At 37.7% G+C, this 22,535-nt stretch overlaps 1 protein-coding gene across 3 annotated transcripts in view; it reads right to left on the bottom strand.

Annotated features, from left to right (window-relative positions):
* LOC145997455 (brefeldin A-inhibited guanine nucleotide-exchange protein 3) overlaps positions 1-21,902 on the bottom strand; it is a 158,830-nt gene extending 136,928 nt beyond the window's left edge. For 2 of the 3 annotated variants that reach the window (XM_083134525.1, XM_083134527.1), the window contains exons 1-6: positions 21,806-21,902; positions 19,287-19,413; positions 14,909-15,042; positions 8,523-8,657; positions 5,565-5,730; positions 2,817-2,955 (exon numbers count right to left, since the gene is read on the bottom strand). In XM_083134525.1, the coding sequence (XP_082990651.1) occupies positions 2,817-2,955; positions 5,565-5,730; positions 8,523-8,657; positions 14,909-15,042; positions 19,287-19,371 (659 nt within the window). In that variant the 5' untranslated portion in view covers positions 19,372-19,413; positions 21,806-21,902. Of the gene's footprint in view, positions 1-2,816; positions 2,956-5,564; positions 5,731-8,522; positions 8,658-14,908; positions 15,043-19,286; positions 19,414-21,553; positions 21,630-21,805 lie in introns of those variants that run through there. The other variant, XM_083134526.1, reaches the window with a different exon arrangement.
* Between the last annotated feature and the right edge of the window lie 633 nt (positions 21,903-22,535).

The raw sequence follows: 22,535 nt of genomic DNA, 5'->3' as shown, positions 1-22,535 counted from the left end.
ATTAAGTAGAGTTGAGCTGATACCAATGCTGTGGTATCGGTTTCATTTTATCGGTACTGGTTGACAGTTTCCTGGCTTTTTGGTACTAAACAGGGTCTGCAAAAATGCTGCACAATACTTTCACGGAGTCTAATTTTCCAGGAAACTATGCAAGATTCAAGGTTCCCATTTACGTTGCACCCGTATTGAATGAAAAACTTGGTTTGTCATAACTAGGACTAGGATTTTCATGACTTAGCATATTTTTTGGGGTAAGGGTGATGTGTTCCCTAAACATGTAGAAATTCATATTATGAAGAAACTAATTGAAATAAAGTGCTTTTTAAGGGCATAATATTTTGGCATATTTGGCCAATTCTACATGATAGAACATATTTTGATGAATTTTCGGTCATATTTCAGCATATTTTTGCATTTCCAAGAAATATACAGTCATTTCCGAAGTGGATTCGTTCTTACTCCCATTTTTACTCTTTTTTTTTTTTGCACTGTAGCAAAATCTTTTTTCATTTTTATTTGAAAATTTAGAGAAAGTATTAATTGTGTATTGCAACTCAGGGCCCATAAAGTGAACTAAAATATCTCAACATTTAGATATTGATGTTTGAAACAGTCCAGTTATAAGGGCATATTTTTCAAATTATAGTGCATATTTTGTAAAATTTTAAGTAATAAGAGCATATTTTATTTTGCATATTTTGGTAATTTTTAGGTCATAAAAATCCAAGCCCTAATCATAACATAACAGGAATTTTAATATTCTGATGTAGTTCTTTAATATTTTGAAGCAAAAACTCTGGTAAATTGATGCTTATAATTGTAGTGGGACACACAGCTTCTAGTACTAATCAATATTTTGAACAACTTTTAATTGTTATAATTTTTAAGTATCGGTGGGAATCATTGAGTGTGTATTGATATTGATTGGTTCAGCACAAATTATAAATAAATACTCGAACCCCTGATAGCTTTTAATCCATTTTAACATATTTCCACCATGTTTTAACCCTTCCACAACTCATTCATTTCTTCCATCCCTGTAAAAGAACTGAGGATGCTCCAAAGATTCAGAGGATAAAAGAAGGTGTGTGTTGCAAATTTATATCAGCTTTCAACTGTAATCTGAACAATGTTCTTGCTGGGTGATATTTGGTATTTTGGTGACAACACATACGAGTGTTCTCATTATGGGAAAGGAACTCGAAGTAGACATCTACAAGGACCCAAAATCAAGTTGCATAGAACAGAAACAAGGGATGGGCAAATCCGGATTTCAGATAATTTTCTATCTGGATTTCAAATATCTCGATTCCAGATAATTTTCCTATCTGGATATATTGATTATCCAGATATCCAACATTCAGATTACAGTGAAACCTCGATTTTACGTTTTTCAGGGGATCAAGCTGAAAAGACTAAAAATACGGGAAAAAATAAAATTGAGGAAAATTTCTTAACATTTCACTATGTTGGGACTATCAAAAATGAATGTATAATGCAGGAAAATGTAAAATCTGGGAACGTAAAATTGGGGTTCCACTGTATCTGAATTATCAGGATATTCAGATTCATTCATTCATTATTTTCTACCTAATTGGCAGGTTTTTCACTGCAATCTCCAGCTTTCCCTATTCTCTGCCTTACGCTTCGTAATAGCATACGACCCAGTTAATTTAATATCATCCATAAGCTGATATCTCTTTCTTCCACGGACTTTTCCTCCTTCAACCATTCCCTCCAAGGCATCCTCTTCATGATGGGTCTCCAGTATAGATCTTTTTTCACCAACTCTTTTCAGTACGGCTTCATTTCTTACCTTGTCCGTCCATTTTACATGCTCCATTTTTCGCCATGTCCACATTTCAAAAGCTTCGAGTCGTTTCTTTTCATTTCTTCTCAACGTCCAGGTTTCTGCACCATATAGTGCTACACTCCACACAAAACATTTCACTAATCTCTTCCTTAGACCTATGTCCATGGGTCCACAAAAAACATTTCTTCTTCTATTGAAAGCTTCTTTTGCTATTGCGATTCTCATTTTCACTTCTTGTTTGCAGCTCATGTCACTGCTTATAGTGCATCCGAGGTACTTGAAGCTATCCACTTGCTGGATTCTTTCACTGTTTGCTTTCACATTAATATTCCTTGGTTTCCGTCCTATAACCATCGCCTTTGTCTTGGTTACATTAATCTTCATCCCATACTGCTCACAGCTGCTGTTTAACTCTTCTAACATACTATTTATGGTTATTTCATCCTCAGCAAATAATGCCATGTCATCAGCAAATCATATGCAGTTTATTCTTCTTCCTCCCAATTTGACACCTCCTGTGCCCTGGAAACAATTTTTCACTATATCTTCTAAATAGATATTAAACAAAGTAGGCGATAGGCAGCATCCTTGTCGTACTCCTTTCACAGCCTTCTGTCATTTCGTCTCCTGTTCTCACTTTAATATCCAAATTATTTGTTTATCCAGATAATTTACAAAATGTCTGGCTTTTCAAATGTGTGCATTATCCACACAATTTTATTGTTTATCCATTTTATGTCATTTTCGAATTTCACTGTACTGATTTTATACAAATTCTTCATCAAATGTGTTCTATCCGGACAATCAAGATATTTGGATTATTTGGATATCTAAATTATCCCTTGCCTACAAAATGGATAGCGGAAAATTTGAAATCCAGATATCCAGTATCTGGATTTTGTGGCCGTCCCTAGTGGAAATATAAGCTACAGCCTTAATTATACACCACAATTAATTTGTACGATAACCTAGAGTTAAAAACAATAAATCTATATTTTCTCACAATTGTGCTTCCTCCATTTTGCTACATATAAACTGAAGAATTGGAATGACCTCATTAAAGCATGCCACCCCAGCGGCAACTTCAGTTTTTAATTTCCCTTTGCCTTTCACGCTGCTCTCGAATTCCTGAGACTCTTCCTCTGAAAAGAAAAAAGGATAACGTGACTCATCCATATATACACCCACTCATACACTATATCATAAATATGCAGCCATAGAAATTCAAAATATACAGGCTGTCTAAAAAGTCATGCAACCGAGACTTTGAGCGTACGTAGATATTGAACAAAAAACAATAGAGGAATGAAATTTACACTGGATATTAACTTTGTCTATGTGGATATTTTATAAACCATTAAACAAGAAAATCACACTACATGAATGCTCAGTATGCGGAAAAAGTTACTAAGGTGCAAAAAAGTTTTTGTGCGAAGAAAAAATAAACATTGGCAACAGACAGCTATGGCGTAGCTTGCAAAAAAATTCAATTTGTTTCAATGGTATGTGTGGGCAGTGGCAGCAATTGGGTTCCAAAACTAGGGGGGTAGGTGCAAAAACTGGGGGGGAGAGGACAGTTTACTTTCCCTTGTCAGATAAGGATTAGCATAGTGTGGGGGCAAAAGTGGCAAAAACAAGTGGGAGGCAACTGCCCCCCCCCCCATCGCCGCCACTTTGTGTGGGTATTTATCAAATTGATAAAAGAACGATAAATTTTTATGCATTGCAGACAATTTATGGGGTTAATTATGGCATCTTCATAAAAACATAAAAAAGTATGTTTTTTTTTTAATTATGATGCTTACTGGCAACACTGACTATGTCAGAGGGAACTACTAGGTGTGGCCACTTCTGCCTGTTTTTTTCAATCAATGTCCTAATGAAAGATTTGAACTTTATCAAACAAAAAGATAGGTAGCTTAGTTTTTTGTACCATAAATTTAAAATCTTTCATTCATCTGGGCAGTAGCGGCTCGTGCCTAAAATAACAGGTGAAGAAGTACATTTATAGGCAATGAAAAACAAATAGTAAGTGTCAGTGGGCCCCCCACAATTTAAAACGTCTTTTTTGTCTTCATCCGTCCATCTGGAAAATGGTGTATGCAACAAATTACACACTAAGTCATTTACTGGGTTCATTGTACAAACCAAAGCTCAACACATGAACACAACACACGATAGAAAACACGAAACAGACACGCGGAACAAGGTCTCGCGAGAACGCAACGATTTTGCCACAACTACTGGATGCAATGTTTTCTGTCGACGAGAGAACTGCTGCACCTAGATGGCGACACCCGTTCAATTCCAACGCTAGGTGATGTCACCGTTGCCATGACAACCGACTAAAGTCTTCCGCAACCTAGCGGCGTCTGCTCTTGGTTTGTTTATGCTACGACGAACTCTTCACGTGTGTAGCGCCGAGCGGCGTATTATTTGAGTATTATCGTGTGCATTCTGCTGGGAAATAGTTTAATTTAACAAGCAAATGAAAAATGTCAATATTAATTTGAAAATTAGGTGAAAACATCTGCACGTGTTGCACTTGGCCAGCCGCCACTGCATCTGGGTATTGTTTGAATAACACAGCCAGATGTCAGATGAACCTGGTACTGCCCTCTGACATGACCAATGTTGCCAGTACACCTTGTAATTTCAGAAAAACATACTCTTTTGTTGAAAATGCTACAATTAAACCCATAAATCGTCTGTAATGCATAAAAAATTATCAATCCTTTATCAATTTGATAAATATCCACATAGATCATTAAAACATCAAAATTTTTTGCATCTCCACAGTTGTATTTTATTCATGTTTGATTTTACTTCAAACAAACTTTTTTTTACACCTTAGTAACTTTTTCTGCATACTGAATGTTCATGTAGAGCATGATATTCTTGTTATTGTTTAAAAAAATATCCACATAGACAAACTTAATACCCAGTGTAAATTTCATTCCTCTATTGTTTTTTGTACAAAGCATATTGCAGAACATTTCAGTCACCCTGTATATATCAGGGCTGAGCAGACAGCAGTGGTTGTAGTTAATGACATTTTTCCAGGCTCTTGCAGTCTGTAAAAATGATACACAGCATTGTTGTAGAAATTATCTAATTTCTTCCACTGTTCATCTGCAAGGAACGATGATGCTCCCACCCACACATTTAAATCTATGTCTTCCGTTTTTAGATGTGTAAGATGTGTCGTTCATTGCAGAACACTGGAAGAAATTACATAAACAGAATGGCAATATAGCCTCACTATGGAGTTCTCTTTTTCAAAAATTAATCCACAAAAGAGATTGAGAATTTTTGTAGAAATGAGGACAATTTTGGATTACATGATATTTGAGATCCATAATTAAAATTTAATAACATCTTCATTTAAAACAATATTTATATGGAAAAATGTTGTTTCAGCAATGTAACATTATTGACAAGATTCATTGTATAACTGTTCCTTATTATTTTCGTTAAATTTATTACATTTTTATAACTAACATTAATCAAACTAAGAATAAATGTCTGATGAAGGGAGCGTGTGTTCTCCCGAAACGTTACATCAAAAAATGTGCTTACTACAAGAGAGATTCTACAATGCAAGCAATATGCACATACAAGTAAAATGACAATGGGAGTGACAAAAACATTTTTACCATTTTTGTTTGTGTTATTCTCATTTTGTTACTTAACAGGGTAATACAATGGGATTGCGTCAGCACGAGTTGCTACATAAAAAAAAAATCAGTACCTAAAAAGTTGCAGAATGACCTCAAGGTTTGACTGGTAGCTGCTTTTGCAGCTGTACGCACAGCTTGGTTTCCTGTTTCATACGCCTCACTGCACAAAGTTAATATCTGTATTATGATACGTCCATTCATTGTCCAATAGTTTGTGCAGGCCATGTTCAATAGAACCTGGAATGTAGAAATACAATTTACAATACTTAGCAATATCATATAGTTTCTTGATTGAAATAAAAGGTAACCAAAAAAGTTCTTGCCGTTCCAGAGCAGCGATAAACAAAAAGCAATACAGTGGATGGTACGTACCTTTAGGTTTCGAAGTAATCTCCATCAGCATCCAACACCTTTTGCCAACGTTTCAGCAGCTGCACAATACCCTGGTGATAAAACTCGGCGGGCATGGATGCAAAGAAGTCCGTGAGTTCGTTCACAGGTCTCCCTCATTTGCGAAGGATCTCCCACGGAGGTGGTTGTCGAGGGAATGGAACAGGTCGTAATCTGTTGGTGCAAGGTCCGGTGAATATGGTGGATGGCACAGTGTCTCCCAGCCAAGTTGCTGAAGGGTCTCCCGGGTCCTCTTTGCCACATGTGGCTTGGCATTGTCGTGCAGGAACAGCACACCCTTGCGATTCACCAATGCCAGCTCCTTCTGCCGCAATGCACGGTGCACCCCTTGCAACTGCTGAGCGTACAGGCCAGCAGTGATGGTCTGACCAGGTGGAAGGAGCTCGTAATGCACCACTTGCCGACAATTCCCCCATACAGAGAGCATAACCTTTCGTGGGTGCAGAGGTGGTCTTGAGGTGTGAGGAACAGGGTCACGTGGCGACAACCAATGTCTGGTATGCTTGGGATTGTCATAGAGGACCCACTTTTTGTCACCAGTGAGCAAGCGATCAAATATGGGTGTGTTCAGTTGCCGAGTGAGCAAGGACAAACAGACTGTCACTCGTTGTTCCTTGTTGGCTGCCGACAATGTGTGGGGTAGCCACTAGCTTAACTTGTATGACTTCCCTATCCCATGCAGGTGCAGTCAGACTGTTTCAGCGGAAACATGGAACCTTTCTGCAAGTTCATCACATGTTAGACCACTGTCCTCCTCAATGGCTGCTTTCAGGGCCTCGTCATCCAACACATGTGGTCGTCCGTTGCGAGGTTCATCCGAAAGGCTCACATCTCCCGAATGGAATTTCTGGAACCAATGCCTGGCAGTGCGTTCGTTCATGGCATTTTCCCCAAATGCCTGGCAAATGCGGAAACTTGATGCGGCAGCTGACGGGCCCACTTTAAAGTCATACAACAAAGCAACGTGAACAAGCTGCTTCGATACCTCCATTTCGCTTCGACACTGGACGAGCTTTGGCTGCTGTGTGTGCGCAACATGCCTGTATTACTGACAGTCGATGGTCAGACTAACTCCCGATCGCTTGGCAGGCACGTGAGTCATTTCGTTTCCTCTCTGTGAGCGCATGATTAATGGGACGTCAAAAACGGCAAGAACTTTTTAAGTTTTTGTAGGAAATCTCAAGAGTGCATAGTTACCAGGGTTGGTTGCTAGGATACAAATGGTTTGAGAAGTTATTCTAACTCGGCTGTGTATTGGACACAGCTGCAAGGGCTAGACCCTCCTATGTGTTGTGCCTGTTATGTAATTTTAAGTGTGCGGCATATTCTTATTGAATGTGCAATTTTGCTTTCCTCTGACAGACTTCTCAACTTCACAACTGTTTATCATCTCTGTTGGGGATGACAACAGTGTTTTAATAAATGTATTTAGCGTTTTGAGAAGAGTTTGTCTCTTCCACTCTCTGTGAAGCAGTTTTTTAGTGTATTCTTACATTTTTAGTGTTGTTTGTCCTGTGTAGGTCCCTTTACACTCTTGCACTTTTTACATCCCTTTGTTAACTCTTAGGTAAGAATTTTAAATAAGGGGCTATTTTCCTGTGTACATTTGAGGGTGCAAAATGGCCATATGTGCCGAAGCATCCAACAATTTTAATTTATTCGTTCATTCTGTAGTAAATTTCTAAAATGTTTCACAGACCCTTGAATCACCCTGTATCTAATATATAATATAAATTATCAACTCCATTTCAAGGGCCTCCCCAGTGGTGTAGTGATAATGTTGTTGCCTTGAAATCAAGGGATCTCGGGTTCGATACCTGAGGGGGGCCCATAGTGGTTCAGATCCTACTTTAAACTGTAGATCCACTCCCAATTAGCATATCTGTGCATGAAGTGGAATTAAAACAACAACTCAACTCAACTCCACCATTTCAAAAATTCATATATTTTTTAACTATCACATTCTTAATAATAGATAATACAAAGCTTCCCTAGAGACTGTAGTATAAAGTCATTTAACATGTGGCAATATGGTGCAATAGAAGTAGGGGGGAAACTGTGGATATCGTTGGCATGAAGCTGGCCCCCATAGTGGAGTGGTTAGCACATCGTGCTACAATGCCAGGGGTCCCGGGTTCGAATCCCAGCCTGGGCACAGACATTTGTGAGTGTCCATCAATTTCATCACATCATCACTCATTCCTATCTTCGCAAATTAGCCAAAAAGTCACATAAACAGCTAAGTAAAATAAAGCAAATCAATCAATCGATGGCACGAAAAATGAAAGTACTTCTTCAAATAAAAAACTGGCATTTTTCTCAGAAACGACAACCGAGTTGTTTTTGAACAAGACTGAAGCATACACCACAATATCTCAGCATTGCTTATGCGAGAGTAGAGGCCAATGTTTCATGATAAGATAGTTTCTCAAATTTCATTCCTCTACTGCTAATTACTAGAATATCTCTCCACACTCATCACTGGGAGTGTTAAAAGCATTTTACCACTGCATACCTACAGACAAGATAAATATGTTAATGTCCACACCATAAACTAATTTTCAATTAACAGAAGCTCTCAATCAACACCTTGATGCGAGTGCACAAATAGTACGTACCTTCAACATATCAACTTGCGTATCATCACATTGTGACTGGATTGATCCTATTGTGTGTAGGAGTTGTGAGGGTAGCCATAGAGAATCATCCTCCGGTTCAAAATTCGAATGAAAGCGATCATCTCGAAGTAGTTTCTACAATTACAAAATAAGAAAATTACAACAAAAAAAAATCAGTTCTAAATAACTAACCTTTCAGTGATTCAATTGCCTATTGTACATATTATTTTTTACTTATTTTCTCTATTGTCAATTTACTTTAAACATATTATGAAACTTATGATAAAGATCCTAATTTATAGTTGCATAATAATAATAATAATCCGTGGCATAACAGCCCTAGCGACTGCCAGCCTCTCTCCCACCAGAGTTCATTGATCATCCAATCAATTACGGGGCAACTTGTTGTCAGCACGACGAACCCCCAGTCGTCGTCGTAGGTTTTTATGACTGGGTTACGCTACTCATTCGTAGCTCTGCAATATCCTCATGATGTTGGGTGGCCACCAACATAGGTCGAAATGTCAGGAGAAAAGTTGTAACGCTTCCCCCAGGAGACTCGAACCAAGGCATGTCCTATAGCCACAGCACAAAGCTTGTACTTTAGACTGCACAGTCAAATTGCGTGACTTATAGCTACATATACTACATCAATACTACAATGCTACATATACTATATTAACACTACAACTGTAGCAATACAATAAATAAAATACAAAACAAATCAATAATTTCATCTGCTGCCAATTTCACAGCAAATTTTCTAGTGAGGGACAAAAATTCAAGGTAATAAAAATTCAAAATCCTACAAAAAAGTTCAGTGATATGATTTCTGAATTCAACTTCTATGTGCAAAAAAAAAATATATATATATATATATTATATAAAATTTGTAACTTTTACAGTGAAGCATTGACATGTAAGCAGTAAATGTATAACTGGAAAAAAATATATCACTAATAGATAAATGCATTACATTAACATATAACTATGCATTGCACAATCTACAGTAGAACCTGAGTTATATGTATGTATGTCAAGGTGAAGACAAAATAATACGTATAACTGATAATTGATTACAAATCAAATTTAGATAGCACATCATATCATTATTAAAATACTGTAATTGTATCTATTTTGAGGAACAAGATGTAAGTTACAGGTTATTTCTGTCATAAAGTGGTAAATTAACAATTCTAAAAGTTTAATTCTTAACCCTTAACTGGACAACCAGTGTCTATCAGATACTGTTGCTTATATTTTTTGTCACATACTCCAAACAATATTTCCTGCAAACATGATATTTTTTGACTTTGTTTGTTCTCTCTTTTTTCTCATTTCACAACATTTGACTTTGTTTGATAAAGAATGTCAGGCGTAAAAATATATTTTCCATTTCATTTACGTAAACGGGCAAGCAGTGTCTGTCGAACACAGTGTGCAATTGATATGTAAAGCAGTCTACTTGAATATGCATTAACAAATGTTTAATAAACATTTGTGAGAGACGGCGGATAGATTTCCGAGGAGACTGTTCTAACCTTTGTCCTATCTCATCGAGTTTTTCCTCAGTAAGTACACGTGGGTCTTTCTTTCCACTTTTATTCAGAACTGACCCTGTTACTCTAAACTTTTTTACGAGGTTTAATATAGTGGTCCTATGTGGAACGGGAACACCAGGAAATTTCGTTGCAAAACATCGTCACACTTCTCCACAATTCCTCTTTCCAAAGTAACACTCGACAACATAAATCCTTTGTTGTAATGTAAACTTTTGTGGTGCCATATTAAGCCAATCTTCAACACACGGACACTACACAACACAACTTCCGAGGGAGGATTATACTGACGTCAGTCTGCAACGTCAACAGAAAGGGAAAGAGAGCGAAGGCAGGGAGAGCGAAAAAACAGACTGTAGCGTGCGACTGTCGCGGACCCGTTCACCGGGAAAGACAATCGCAGACGCTGAGATGCTTGCCGCAGAGTCTCGTAGCGAATGTCTGTACTATTCTGCAAAAATTACTTGTAATTACGATGATGATGAATACAAGAATTATGGACATAACAATGATGATTAGGTTAAATATCATGTTACTCCATTGTTCCCACAGCGATGAAACATAAAAATCTCACATTACAAGGGCAAGATCCATTTAAAACAATGCAGTGTCCGACAGTCACTTCTTGCCCGGACACATTACAAAAATAACTTGCCCGGATAAGGTTAACATACCTTACATTTGCCACTTTATTAGTGATACTGAAATACTACGCTATGCACTATAGTTTTTTAGTATTACTACCCAATTTTAAAAAATAGTCTCAAATAACATTTCTTTTACTAATGACTGTGCAAAGTGTGGTGTAAGCGATGCCTAAATCTGCAGCTATTTCAGTTTAAGTTTTATGTGGATTAGCACCCACTTCCTGTATAAATTTTACTTTCTGTTCAAGTGCGTAACTTTTCCTCTTTGTGCTGTCCATGACCAACCAGTAGCAACTGAAAATTGTCATTTCTGTGACATTGTTGTACCTTCGTTACGTACAAATGAACTGTATTTTACGAAAATTAGTATGTATAACACCAAATTACGTGTAAATGCATTACGTACAAATAAGGTATAATTAACACATTCTTAAATTATATTTTGCCGAGACCTACAGTAATTTACATACACTTTCCTACCATTTTTTTGCCATGAAATGATGTGAAATGAATCGCAAAATGTTAAATCAACTCTTAAGCACAAAATTGAGAGTTTGTTTATTTATACAACACTTTCTGAAGTCTGAATTATCCTGTAATTCAACTCATAAAAAATTAATTATTTCTCTTGGAAAAATTTGAGGGAAAAATGGACTCTTTACACAGAAAAAAATTCAATATTCTGATACTTACATAAAAGTGCTATTAAAAAGGACATTTTTATTAGTGAAACCAAATGTAGGATTACATTCACCATTATCACACTGAAATGCCATTTTATATACTGCTTTGGCTTGTGAAATGTGCACAATTTTTGTACCGAAATCTTGATATTTTATTCACCATAAATATGTGGTCCTGCTTATTATGTATAATTTTGTGCTGGTCTCTGCAGTAGAGTGGTTATCCCAGCATGTTACGTCAGAGGTTGTAGGTTCGAATCTCGGCCAGGGCATGGGTGTTCTTTCTGAGTGTCTCTTCATCAGTTTCATCACATCATCACTCATCCTCATCTTTGCAATTAGCCAAAAGTGGCAGAAATGTGAAGTAAAATAAACCAAATCAATCAATATTTATAATTTCACAATACAAATCACTGAATTCACTGACAACATTAATTGAAATGTTAAGCAGAGTTAGTTGGATTAAATCAATGTTTAAAAAAAATTAGTGGTGGGTTTCTTCATGCAACATTGAAGCTGATATTCAATTAATATGACTAGAATAACGTCACACAACAAGAAACAGAGAAATTTTATATGACTTAAGAAGTTACCCACATATGATTATATATTTTATATGGCTCAATATTTAGATAATATAATCTAACTTGGTTCAAACCAGAAAAATTATTAATAAATGATTTATAATTGGGAAAAGAGAGATGCGGTAGTATATAAATACGGAGAAACTAGTACTCACTTTTATACGTGAAGCTGTTTTTTTCTTTTTTGATTAATTTCAGTGGCCACTGCCACCATCCTCGTTGGAACTTGCTGTACTATTGCTTGGCATGTGTCTTTTGTTTGTAGTTCTCTGGCTGTCGCTAGGTGCGCTGTGCGTCTCAGTCTGTGTCGTCTGCTATTTCCGGGTGATAACTGTTGTAGTAGGGGAATCCAAGTGTGGTGCGCTTGCCCACTATCGATGTTTAGCTCGTGCAGGAAGTGCATTATGGCATGTGTTTCCTTGATTTTGGTGTCTATGAGCGTGTGGGCAGTGTGTTTGACTTGAACCTTTTGAATTTTATGGCTATTCTATTTGATATGTTTAGCAAGACCAGTAGTGGGTTGGGCTTTTTTTGCATCTGTTAGGTGCTGCTGGATTACTTCATTGACAGATCTGATGGACCTGCCAATGTAATGTGCCTTGCATTCACACACTGCATCGTATACATCTGGGTTATCAAGGGGGGAGAGGAAGTACCGTTTGTGTTTGTTCAGTTTATCAGCTATTTTGGAATGGGTTTGTGCGCTACTTTGATCCCATATGGGAGAAGGGTTTTGGATATGCGGTTGGAAGTGGTGGGATGGTAGGGGAAGGCAAACCATTTATATTGGCTGCTGGAGGTTGATTGTGAATGGGTTGCTTGCAGATGGGTTGATTGTGGTTGGTTAGGGTGTCTGACCTGTATTTCCGCTTTACTGCACCAAGTGGAAAGTTGTGCTTCAGTGTAGCCATGCTATCTCCTGTTGTAGATCCTCTTCTCTGCAACAATAGGGGAAGGCTCGTCGATAAAAATTCAGCTACACATTGGCTTTTTGCTTGGTGGGGGGGGGGGGGTGGCTAGAGAGAGCATGTATGTACTGGTTGCCTGCATCCGGTTTTCTGCAGACAGTGGTTGTGAATTTGTTAACTGCATGGCTGATGGTGATGTCCAGGAAGTTGATTTTACCATGTTTTTCTTGTTCTATGGTGAAGTTGAGCCTGGGGTGGATGCTATTTAGCTTGTTCACTAGAAGGTTGAGTTCTTCTGTCTTTTTGTATACAACTATTGTGTCATGCGTATCTTCCATATCGGATTTATTGTAGTTCTGGAGTGTGGAGTATCTCTTTTTCAGCCAGGTGCATGACGATGTTGGCTAAAGGAGCTGATACCGGATTGCCCACCGCAAGGCCCTTGGATTGATTGTAGAATTTAGCCTCAAACTGAAAGTAGGTGTGTTTTAGACAAATTTCCAATAGCCTGGTTATCTCTTGAACCTCTAGAGCAGGGATTCTGTTTGTTGGCAGCCATCTTTCAACTGAACGCAGCGTTAGGTTTATGGGGATTGAACTGTACATATCTACTATATCAATGCTGGCTAATTTTGCACTGTCAGCTTGCACTATTGAGTCGCCAGATTTTTAGCATCGGCACTGTTGCGGAACACATATGTTAGCTTGTGGTTGAATTGAGATATTTTGTTTTTTAGCCAGTTTGTTAGGTGGACCGTGGAGTAATTGAAGCCAGCTATTATAAGGCGCATGGGGATTCCAGGTTTATGAGTTTTGGGAATGCCATAGGCAATGGCAGGTGAAGGGTGGGGGTTGAAAAAGAATTTGTGGTCTTGTTCACTGAGTATGACACTAGATTTCACTGCATTTTTCACAATTCTATTGTACCTGTCTGTGGGGTTCTTTTTGATGACACTGTACGAGTCACTGTTTAGTTTATCTATTACTTTCGTAGAGTAATCGCCTTTGTGCATGATTACGAACTGGTTCGTTTTGTCAACCTCCAGCGGCCAATATAAATGGTTTGCCTTCCCCTACCATCCCATCACTTCCAACCGCATATCCAAAACCCTTCTCCCATATGGGATCAAAGTAGCGCACAAACCCAATTCCAAAATAGCTGATAAACTGAACAAACACAAACTCCTCTCCCCCCTTGATAACCCAGATGTATACGATGCAGTGTGTGAATGCAAGGCACATTACATCGGCAGGTCCATCAGATCTGTCAATGAAATAATCCAGCAGCACCTAGCAGATGCGAAAAAAGCCCAACCCACTACTGGTCTTGCTAAACATATCAAATAGAATAGCCATAAAATTCAAAAGGTTCAAGTCAAACACACTGCCCACATGCTCATAGACACCAAAATCAAGGAAACACATGCCATAATGCACTTCCTGCACGAGCTAAACATCGATAGTGGGCAAGCGCACCACACTTGGATTCCCCTACTACAACAGTTATCGCCCGGAAATAGCAGACAACACAGACCGAGACGCACAGTTAACAACAGCGCACCTAGCGGCAGCCAGAGAACTACAAACAAAAGACACATGCCAAGCAATAGTACAGCAAGTTCTAACGAGGATGGTGGCAGTGGCCACTAAAATTAATCAAAAAAGAAAAAACAGCTTCGCATATAAAAGTGAGTACTAGTTTCTCCGTATTTAATAAATTATTCATGGGAAATTTAATTCAAGAAAATGTAACTGATGCTAAAGTTGCAATAATCAAAATTTTCATTAAAACCAAAATAAGCTAGTTTCTCTCTTTTTTAAATGTCCCCTCTTTATTTGATCTCCCATTGAGCATTAATTATAAAGCTTTATATCATTCAGGAAATAATTATAAAAATGAAACACTGAAGAAACACAAATATGAAAGTACATCAATATCTTACTATATTATTAAGATCATTCCGTTTATTTCAAGACATACAATAACATCATTATAACAACATACCTGTAGACCTGTAATTCCATAGTTGACAAATTTGCTTCTTTTTGTTTCTAGAGCCAGCTGAAAGGCATACAGACACTTGCTTCGTAGCTCATAAGGTTGGTTTCTTAGCAGACCTTGCTGAGATTCCAGAAATTCTGTTACAATAAATAAAAAATAAATTACAATCTAAAATGAGATTCCATTAATTTGAATCGAATGTTATTACTAGGGCTGAGATGGTTCCAATGTGTCAGTATTGTAAAGTATTATTTGCAATTTAAACATTGATATTAACCAATACTTCTGGAGTGTGGGTGTTTTGCAGAGTATGCAAAAATGCCAGGTGGCACTTTTGAGGACTCTAAGTATCATGAACATTAGCCACAATGCATATTTTTCTTTACCCTTGCAATAACACTGTGGTAAATTGAAACCATGATCGTGTAACTACTTATTACACACCCAGTACTAATAGTGGCGGCAATTGGGTTCCAAAACTGGGAAGGAAAGGTGACAAATCTCGGGGGCAAAGACAGTTTACTTTTCCTTGGTACATAAGGTTTAACATACTGCGAGAGCAAAAGTGGTAAAAAGTGTGGGGGGTGCAGCCCCCTCGCCCCCATCCTAATCACTGCCACTGAATACTAATATACAAATGAATGGCTTATTGCAGAAAGTGACCTGAGTCACATTTTTGAGGTATCGGAGTTAACCTTTTCATCTCCACTGTCTCTAGCAGCATACTGCAGAGGGGCGCATTGAGGGTTGCAAAATTAACTTTTCTTTATGCTGAATATTTGAGCCAACAATGGCACATTTCTTTCTTACACTATCTATATTATACAATTTTTCTTGTTTTTCTCAGAATTGTGCAAAAGTGACTCAGGTCCCTTTCTGCAATAAGCCATTCAAATATAAATTAGAAATCTTTAACTGTGTATGCTAATCAAATGAATGGATTTTTTCAACATTGCTGAAAATAAATAAAGAAAAATAAAATGTGCAAAAATTTTTGCACAAAATATCTAGTCAAGAATGTTGCTGAATAATATGAAATAGGTTTTGTTCTTCCAGCCTCTCATCCTGGCAAGTCTCCAGCTATGGAGCGCGCGCAGGTTCGAGTCACCTGGGGGGAAGCATAAAAACTTTTCTCCTGAGAAAAGAATGCTAATCAGGATTGGACCACTTGTGCCTCCACCAGGTATTGAAACCGGGACCCCACGATTACAAGCCAAAGACGTTACTTCTTTGCCATTGGGGAGGCCCTATTAGGGCCTTGTAGCCTAGTCTTGTAGTATAACACCACAAGTAACAGAAAGCAATAAAATCCTTCTGGTGTGCATCAATGGGCACCTCCAGGATTGCTCAACATAGTAGCAAATGTTGACCTGCTACGTCACACACTTTTATGGCCTTGCCTGGAGTTGAGAAGTAGCGAAGTTCCACCCGATAACAATTGAAAATCGCATTGTGTTGCCTTGTGGTGTCTGCAGGGAAAATGACAGGGTGTGTTGGGCTGTTGAACACGGTGGTACTATTCATGGATTATGAATCGATGTAATGACATATATATGGATGCTATTTTCAAAAAGAAAGTGTGTGGTAAATCTCAAAATAAAACATGAGTAGATATAGATCTGTGTCTAGAAATACAATTGGGGGGAAATGTTATATTCCTAATTTGAGAGCTTTGGTTACAACAATTTCTCTGTGGTTGCAATTTTCTTTCTCCAAAATAATACATAATAACCATGGAGGAGTGACGTTGAGTGTAGAAAGGTTGTGGCCAGTTTTATTTAAGGATATAAATGTTTAAATTAAATATTATTTTCGTATAGGAGCGCAAGTTTGACGCAACACTCTGCTTTTTGTGTGGGTGACCTTATTGTTATTGGTTGTAAACCTTTGTTAAAACACTTATAACATACGCTACACTGTAAGTGAAAGAAAGATTAATTTCGAGAATGTGCTTTGGGATGGGATCATTATTCCTCATGCCATTGTTAATAGGCCGGGGACCCAGTGGTGGAGTGGTTATCACATCGTGCTATGATGCCAGGGGTCCTGGGTCCGAATCCCGGCCTGGGCATGAATGTTTGCAAGTGTCCATTCATCGATTTCATCATATCATCACTCATCCCATCTTCACAATTTAGCCAAAAGTGGCACGAAAGTGAAGTAAAATAAAACAATCAATCAACCATTGTTAATAGGACAATAATAAATACGACTTGAGAACAGTAATTTGATATGAATTTCTTTTATCGTCGCTTTTCTGTACTTTTGGCTAATCGCGAAGAGTTTGTTTGTTTGAGTTGATTTTTTAAGTTCACTTTATGCACAGTAAGGCTAATCGGGACTGGACCTACAGCTTAAAGTGGGATCCGAAACACTATGTGCTTCCACCGGGTATCAAACCCGGGACCCCTTGTTTACAAGGCGACGACCCTACAACTACGCCATCGGGGAGGCTAATCGCGAAGATGAGGATGAGTGATGATATGATGAAATTGATGAAAGGACACTCACAAAGAATGCTCAGGTTGGGATTCAAACCCATGACCCTGGTGTCGTAGTATGCCACGGAGGTCCGCTTACGAACAGAAATGTTAAACAGTGAGTGTGCAAAATTGTATAACGGTGTTGTGTCCATAACAAATTGCGTTGTTTTCACGCAATAATGTTTGATATAGTTTGAATTATGAATTACTGTTTATGCTTGTGGAGTTGCAAAAAAAAAATGTAAATTAAAGTAATATAAATAAACACGTACGAACTGGCGTTTATACATGAATATGCCACAATATTGTTAGTTGTCTTTATGATTAACTTTGCATAATCATCGTTAAGTTATTGTAATACCACCCTCCTTGCAATGAATTTTCAAATATCACACTTCTTAAACGGTACATTTCTTGATATTACGCTCCCTTGAAAAGTATGTATTTCTCACAGGAAATAGCCTCGATACTTGATGCCAATATTTCTTGCAGAAATAAGCTGGACACGTACTTGAAGAAGGGACATTCACAAAAAACATCCCGGAGTGGTTAACACATCGTGCCACGATTCCAGGGGTTCCAGGTTCGAATCCCGGCTTAGGCATGCTGTTCCTTGTGAGTGTTCCTTCATCAAATCACTCATCCTCATCTTCTCGCGATTAACCCAAAGTGGCAAAAATGCAAAGTTAATAAATTAAATCAATCAAATGACATCCATGCCTATACCGGAACTCGAACCTGGAACTTAGATAGCGAGATAAAAGGTGCTCTCGTCCTCAAGCTGGACACGTGTTTGCAAGAGCATGCTCACCCGTTTTGCCAAAAAACAATGTTGTGAGCAGTACCTAGGTTCATTACATTTTTTAACTGCGTTACTTGGTTGGTATTTTGAAATATACCTCAGTTGAAGCCAGTCATAATTATCTGTTGACAGATGACTCATTCTCCGAGAATATAGTGGCGAAAAAGTTATTACTATTTAAGTCTATCGGATGCGCGGCCTAATAGTGTGCTTGGCCTACGTAATCAAACTTGCAAGTATATACTTTTTACTCCATGCATCTTAGTTCCACTGCGCCATGTTGCAACTAGCAGACGACCACAGACTTGCAGACTGTTGACCGCAGGTAGCGAGGGAATTTTTATGTTGAGTGAAGCTGTGGTCGCTCCTTCTCAACAACCAGGTAGCAAGCGCCTCCAGGGTCCTTGCTACTCAACAATGTTGAGTTGCTGAGTGATCCTGGAGGCACCCAATTTTTCCTTTACAGATTAAAGCTTTTTTGTTGTAATGCGACACATTTGGATAGCTGCGAGGGAAAACCAGTTTATTTGTCCAGCTGGAATCTGACCTAGGACTGGAACCATAGTGCGTGAAAAGACCAATTCACACCACCTGAACCATTATGTGACTTGAACACGGGATCCCTTGATTACAAGGCGACAACATTACCACTACGGCATCGTGGAGGCATATTTCTCTGAACGTTAATAACAATGGTTCCTTATTGGCACGCAATGTTAACTGGTCATTATCCATTGTCTAGTGACTCTACTGTTATGCATGTATGTATGAAACAAATGCATTTCTTTTTTTGCCAATGGTGAGAATCAAACTTATAACAAACTTGTGATTTACTGGAGTTAGCACACCGGATTTGTTGTAAAATCACAAGTCTATTCTAGGTTTGATCTGCCACCACCTGCAAAAATAAATTTGTTCACTTGAAGATGAGAGAAGATGTGCTCTCTCTCTCTCTCAAAATGTAGTGTTAAAATAAGTATAGTTAAAAACACTAGACAATGTCCATTTAACATTGCCTACTAAAAGACTTACTTCATAACTTGAAACATACAAATAGACTAATCACAAATTGAAAACAAATGAATGTCAAACGTACGTAATGCATCCTGAGCAGCCTGTCGCAATGCTGATAATTTACTGCTGGATGCATCTTTTATGATCTGAGACAATAAGTCCTCCATCTTGAGAGATTCTTCTCAATGCTGCATCCAACTTAATAAGATCTGGAAACAAAAGACATCATGAAATACATCTAAATATTATGCAGAACATAGAAAATTGGTTACCAGTTTGATATAGGCAAAACACATTTCACTTGTTCATTTCATCATTTTTACATTCGTATTTACCTATTATGCATTGCGAAACATTATTTAAGGTGGGATTTTGCTTTTTTCACTGAAATAATTGTAATTTTTCACATTACGAGTATTTATTGATCATTGCTTTCTTGCTTTAGTTACATGCAATATGGCGGGCAAATCTTGACTGGCGTTGTCTATCATCTGTGGGTATGCAGTGTTTCAAACCTTCTTAACCGAAAAATTCCTACTTTCGTGTTACAGATTTTGTATTTTTTTTCCAGGTTCCAAAACCCCACGAACCATGCACGCATAGCCCCACAAACCATTCATAAATAGCCCCACGGCAAGGTTACGTTAGGTTCTGTTAGGTTAGGCAAATAGAGTTAAAATTGTATGTTCTGGGAAAACAATGGCGTCATTGGAAACACTGACCAGGTGTTACGGCATCGAACACATGGAACATTTGGTTCACATAGTCGAAGGTAATGGAGGCAAGAGCTTTTGTGCATCGCAGAGACATTAATGTCGAAAAATACATGTTTTACCGGCCGAATAAATTGAATGAAGGGAGAAAACACTTCCACGACCTTTCAAAAGTCTACAGAAACTCAGTTTCGTAAGTACTTTCTTCTGTAAAATTGAAGAAATGTGTTTTGCCTATATCAAACTGTTACCGAAAATTGTACATTTTTGCAATTTACTTTACTGCCAGGGTTCAAAATTTTGTTTTACAATATTAGAAATAAAACAAGAATAAAAGGTAAAAATTGAAAAAAAAAATGCCTTGTGTGATATAAGTACGAATACCAGTAGCAAAGAGAACTTTCCAATAGTGTAGTAAGCCTAGCATGACGAAAGCTATTCCTGTTATCAATTCTACTGCTTTTGTTTCGGTAACGGTTCCGATTGTTTTATGATTTCTCCTAGCACAAAGACTAATTATCGTAGAATTTTGGAAATCATTGTCACACGAAATTTGAACCTTCCTTAAAGTAACGGGCACTGTTTGGACTCAAAAAAGGTATTTATGTTGAAAAAACAACTTGAAAATTACCTTACGCACTTCTCATGGACAAGATATTCTCCGTCGACAAGCGACAGTAAATATCGTAGAAGCGTGGGAATGAATGTAGAAATAAATCGGAACCTTAGTAGAATGCATTTAGGGACTTTATTTTAATGCTAAGGGAACCAAACCTAACCTGCCTAACCTAACCACGAAAGCATATATTGAACAAAACCTTAAGTAATCACTAAAACTCCGGAGTATGTGTTAACAGACGAACATGGAAATCGAACCATGTAAAAATTGCATTCGTAGCATGATGAAATCGCAATAAAACAAAAGGAACTTGGACCTTTGTTTCTTTAAATTCAACATTATTTTAATTTCTACCAAGTGATTAACCTAGCAATAAAAAATTTGGTTGAAATCAGCACACAGTTCGATGAAAACAATTCCTGCCTCATGAGGACACTACCCAAAAGCAACAGCACTAGAAACTAAAATTAATTCATTTGACAGTATAGTTTTAGGCTGAACACCCTGTAAGTAGTAGTTACCATAAAACATTGCCACTAAAATGATGGTCGATTCTTCATATACTGGATAACTCTTACAAGATTTTTCCAGATTATGAGGAGAGTATTTAGAAATAATCATGAATTAATGTTTGACATTTGTAGAACTTGAATATACGTATGTCTTTTTCAAGCTGCTTATAGGTGTAATTGTGGTGACATCTGGTACTGACATGTAGTTTGCAGGAGATGCCATGTGTATAAAATTTCAGCTGCAAGAAGTGCGTTTTTTTCTTTTCTTACAAAAAGTTTAATATACTGATATACAGTACATAGATGATACTGATATACCAGAAATGAAGGGTGAAAGGCTTCTACAAACTTGTGTGTTACTTCACTCGTTATGTTTTGGTCAAAATTTAAACTGATGGCACGAAATATGATGTACGTTTATTTTTTTAATGTAATTTTAGCCACACTATAATTTTAGCCACACTATCTTGTGCCATTGGCCGTTTGTCCGATACGAGAAATTTACCTGTGCGATTTATTAAATAGTGAAGTAATTGTCAAAAAGAACTTATAAAAAGAGATAACATAAAAATGTATCAATATTGAGAAGCTGTCAAACATCCTCTCATTTTGTCCATAATACTATTGCACCGTGTAATTGATTCTAAGAGCATGGTTATTTTCTTTGCTATACGACATAAAAATCTACATTACATAAGCAATTATAAATTACGTCTCCTCTCTGTATAATAATAAAAGCCAAATCAACAAAACTGACCATCTGCCAACGTCTGTTAGTACTCGCGTTACGTATACGTAGTCTGCTGGATCCATAGACTTGACAGAAACCTAGACGAACATGAATGTAAACACGAACGAACGAGATGTAAGATGAATACTTCTTCACCACTTGACCCTAGTAATTATCCAAAAGTATAGAACAGTGATGTAAAAAATAAAACAAATAAAATATAGTATTAAATAATAATAAAAAATGGTTAAAAATAGTTCCCGTGCTAGTAGAAAATAACTAGGCAAGCTTGCTTGCTTGCTTGCTGTTTCTTGGCTCACACCGCCTATCCTTTGCGATTTCGAGCCAGCGGGACTGATTGATGTGTTCCTACTTCTTCGTGTCTTCTTCCTCGGTAATCCTTATGGCACTTTCACAATTCACTTTCACTTTCACTCGTGATTTTCACTAAGGGGGGTATCCTGTAGGGTATGTTACACTGCAGATTTCCTTGTTGACGTTTGTTTTTTGTTTTGTTTGTTTACATGGCGATGTTGTGTTTCCGTGCGAAGCTATATAGCGCCCACATAGTGGGAGCTCGAGGCTGGCTTATTAAGGTGGAGATTGACACCGGAAATGGAACATCTAATCGAAGTAGGGTTTTGTAGAACGTTTCCCGATGAACTTGTCGTAAGGGGCATTGGAAAATCAGATGCGTTATTGTTTGGCTGGGTTCTCCGCATTGGCAGGAAGTTGAGGGTACCGCGTGTATTCTCGC

Source organism: Lepisma saccharinum, chromosome 13 (assembly GCF_977018435.1).
Source record: "Lepisma saccharinum chromosome 13, izLepSacc3.1, whole genome shotgun sequence".
NCBI lineage: Eukaryota > Metazoa > Arthropoda > Insecta > Zygentoma > Lepismatidae > Lepisma > Lepisma saccharinum.
Note: the sequence above shows the minus strand (reverse complement) of the source record. Positions and strands in the feature narration are given on the sequence as shown.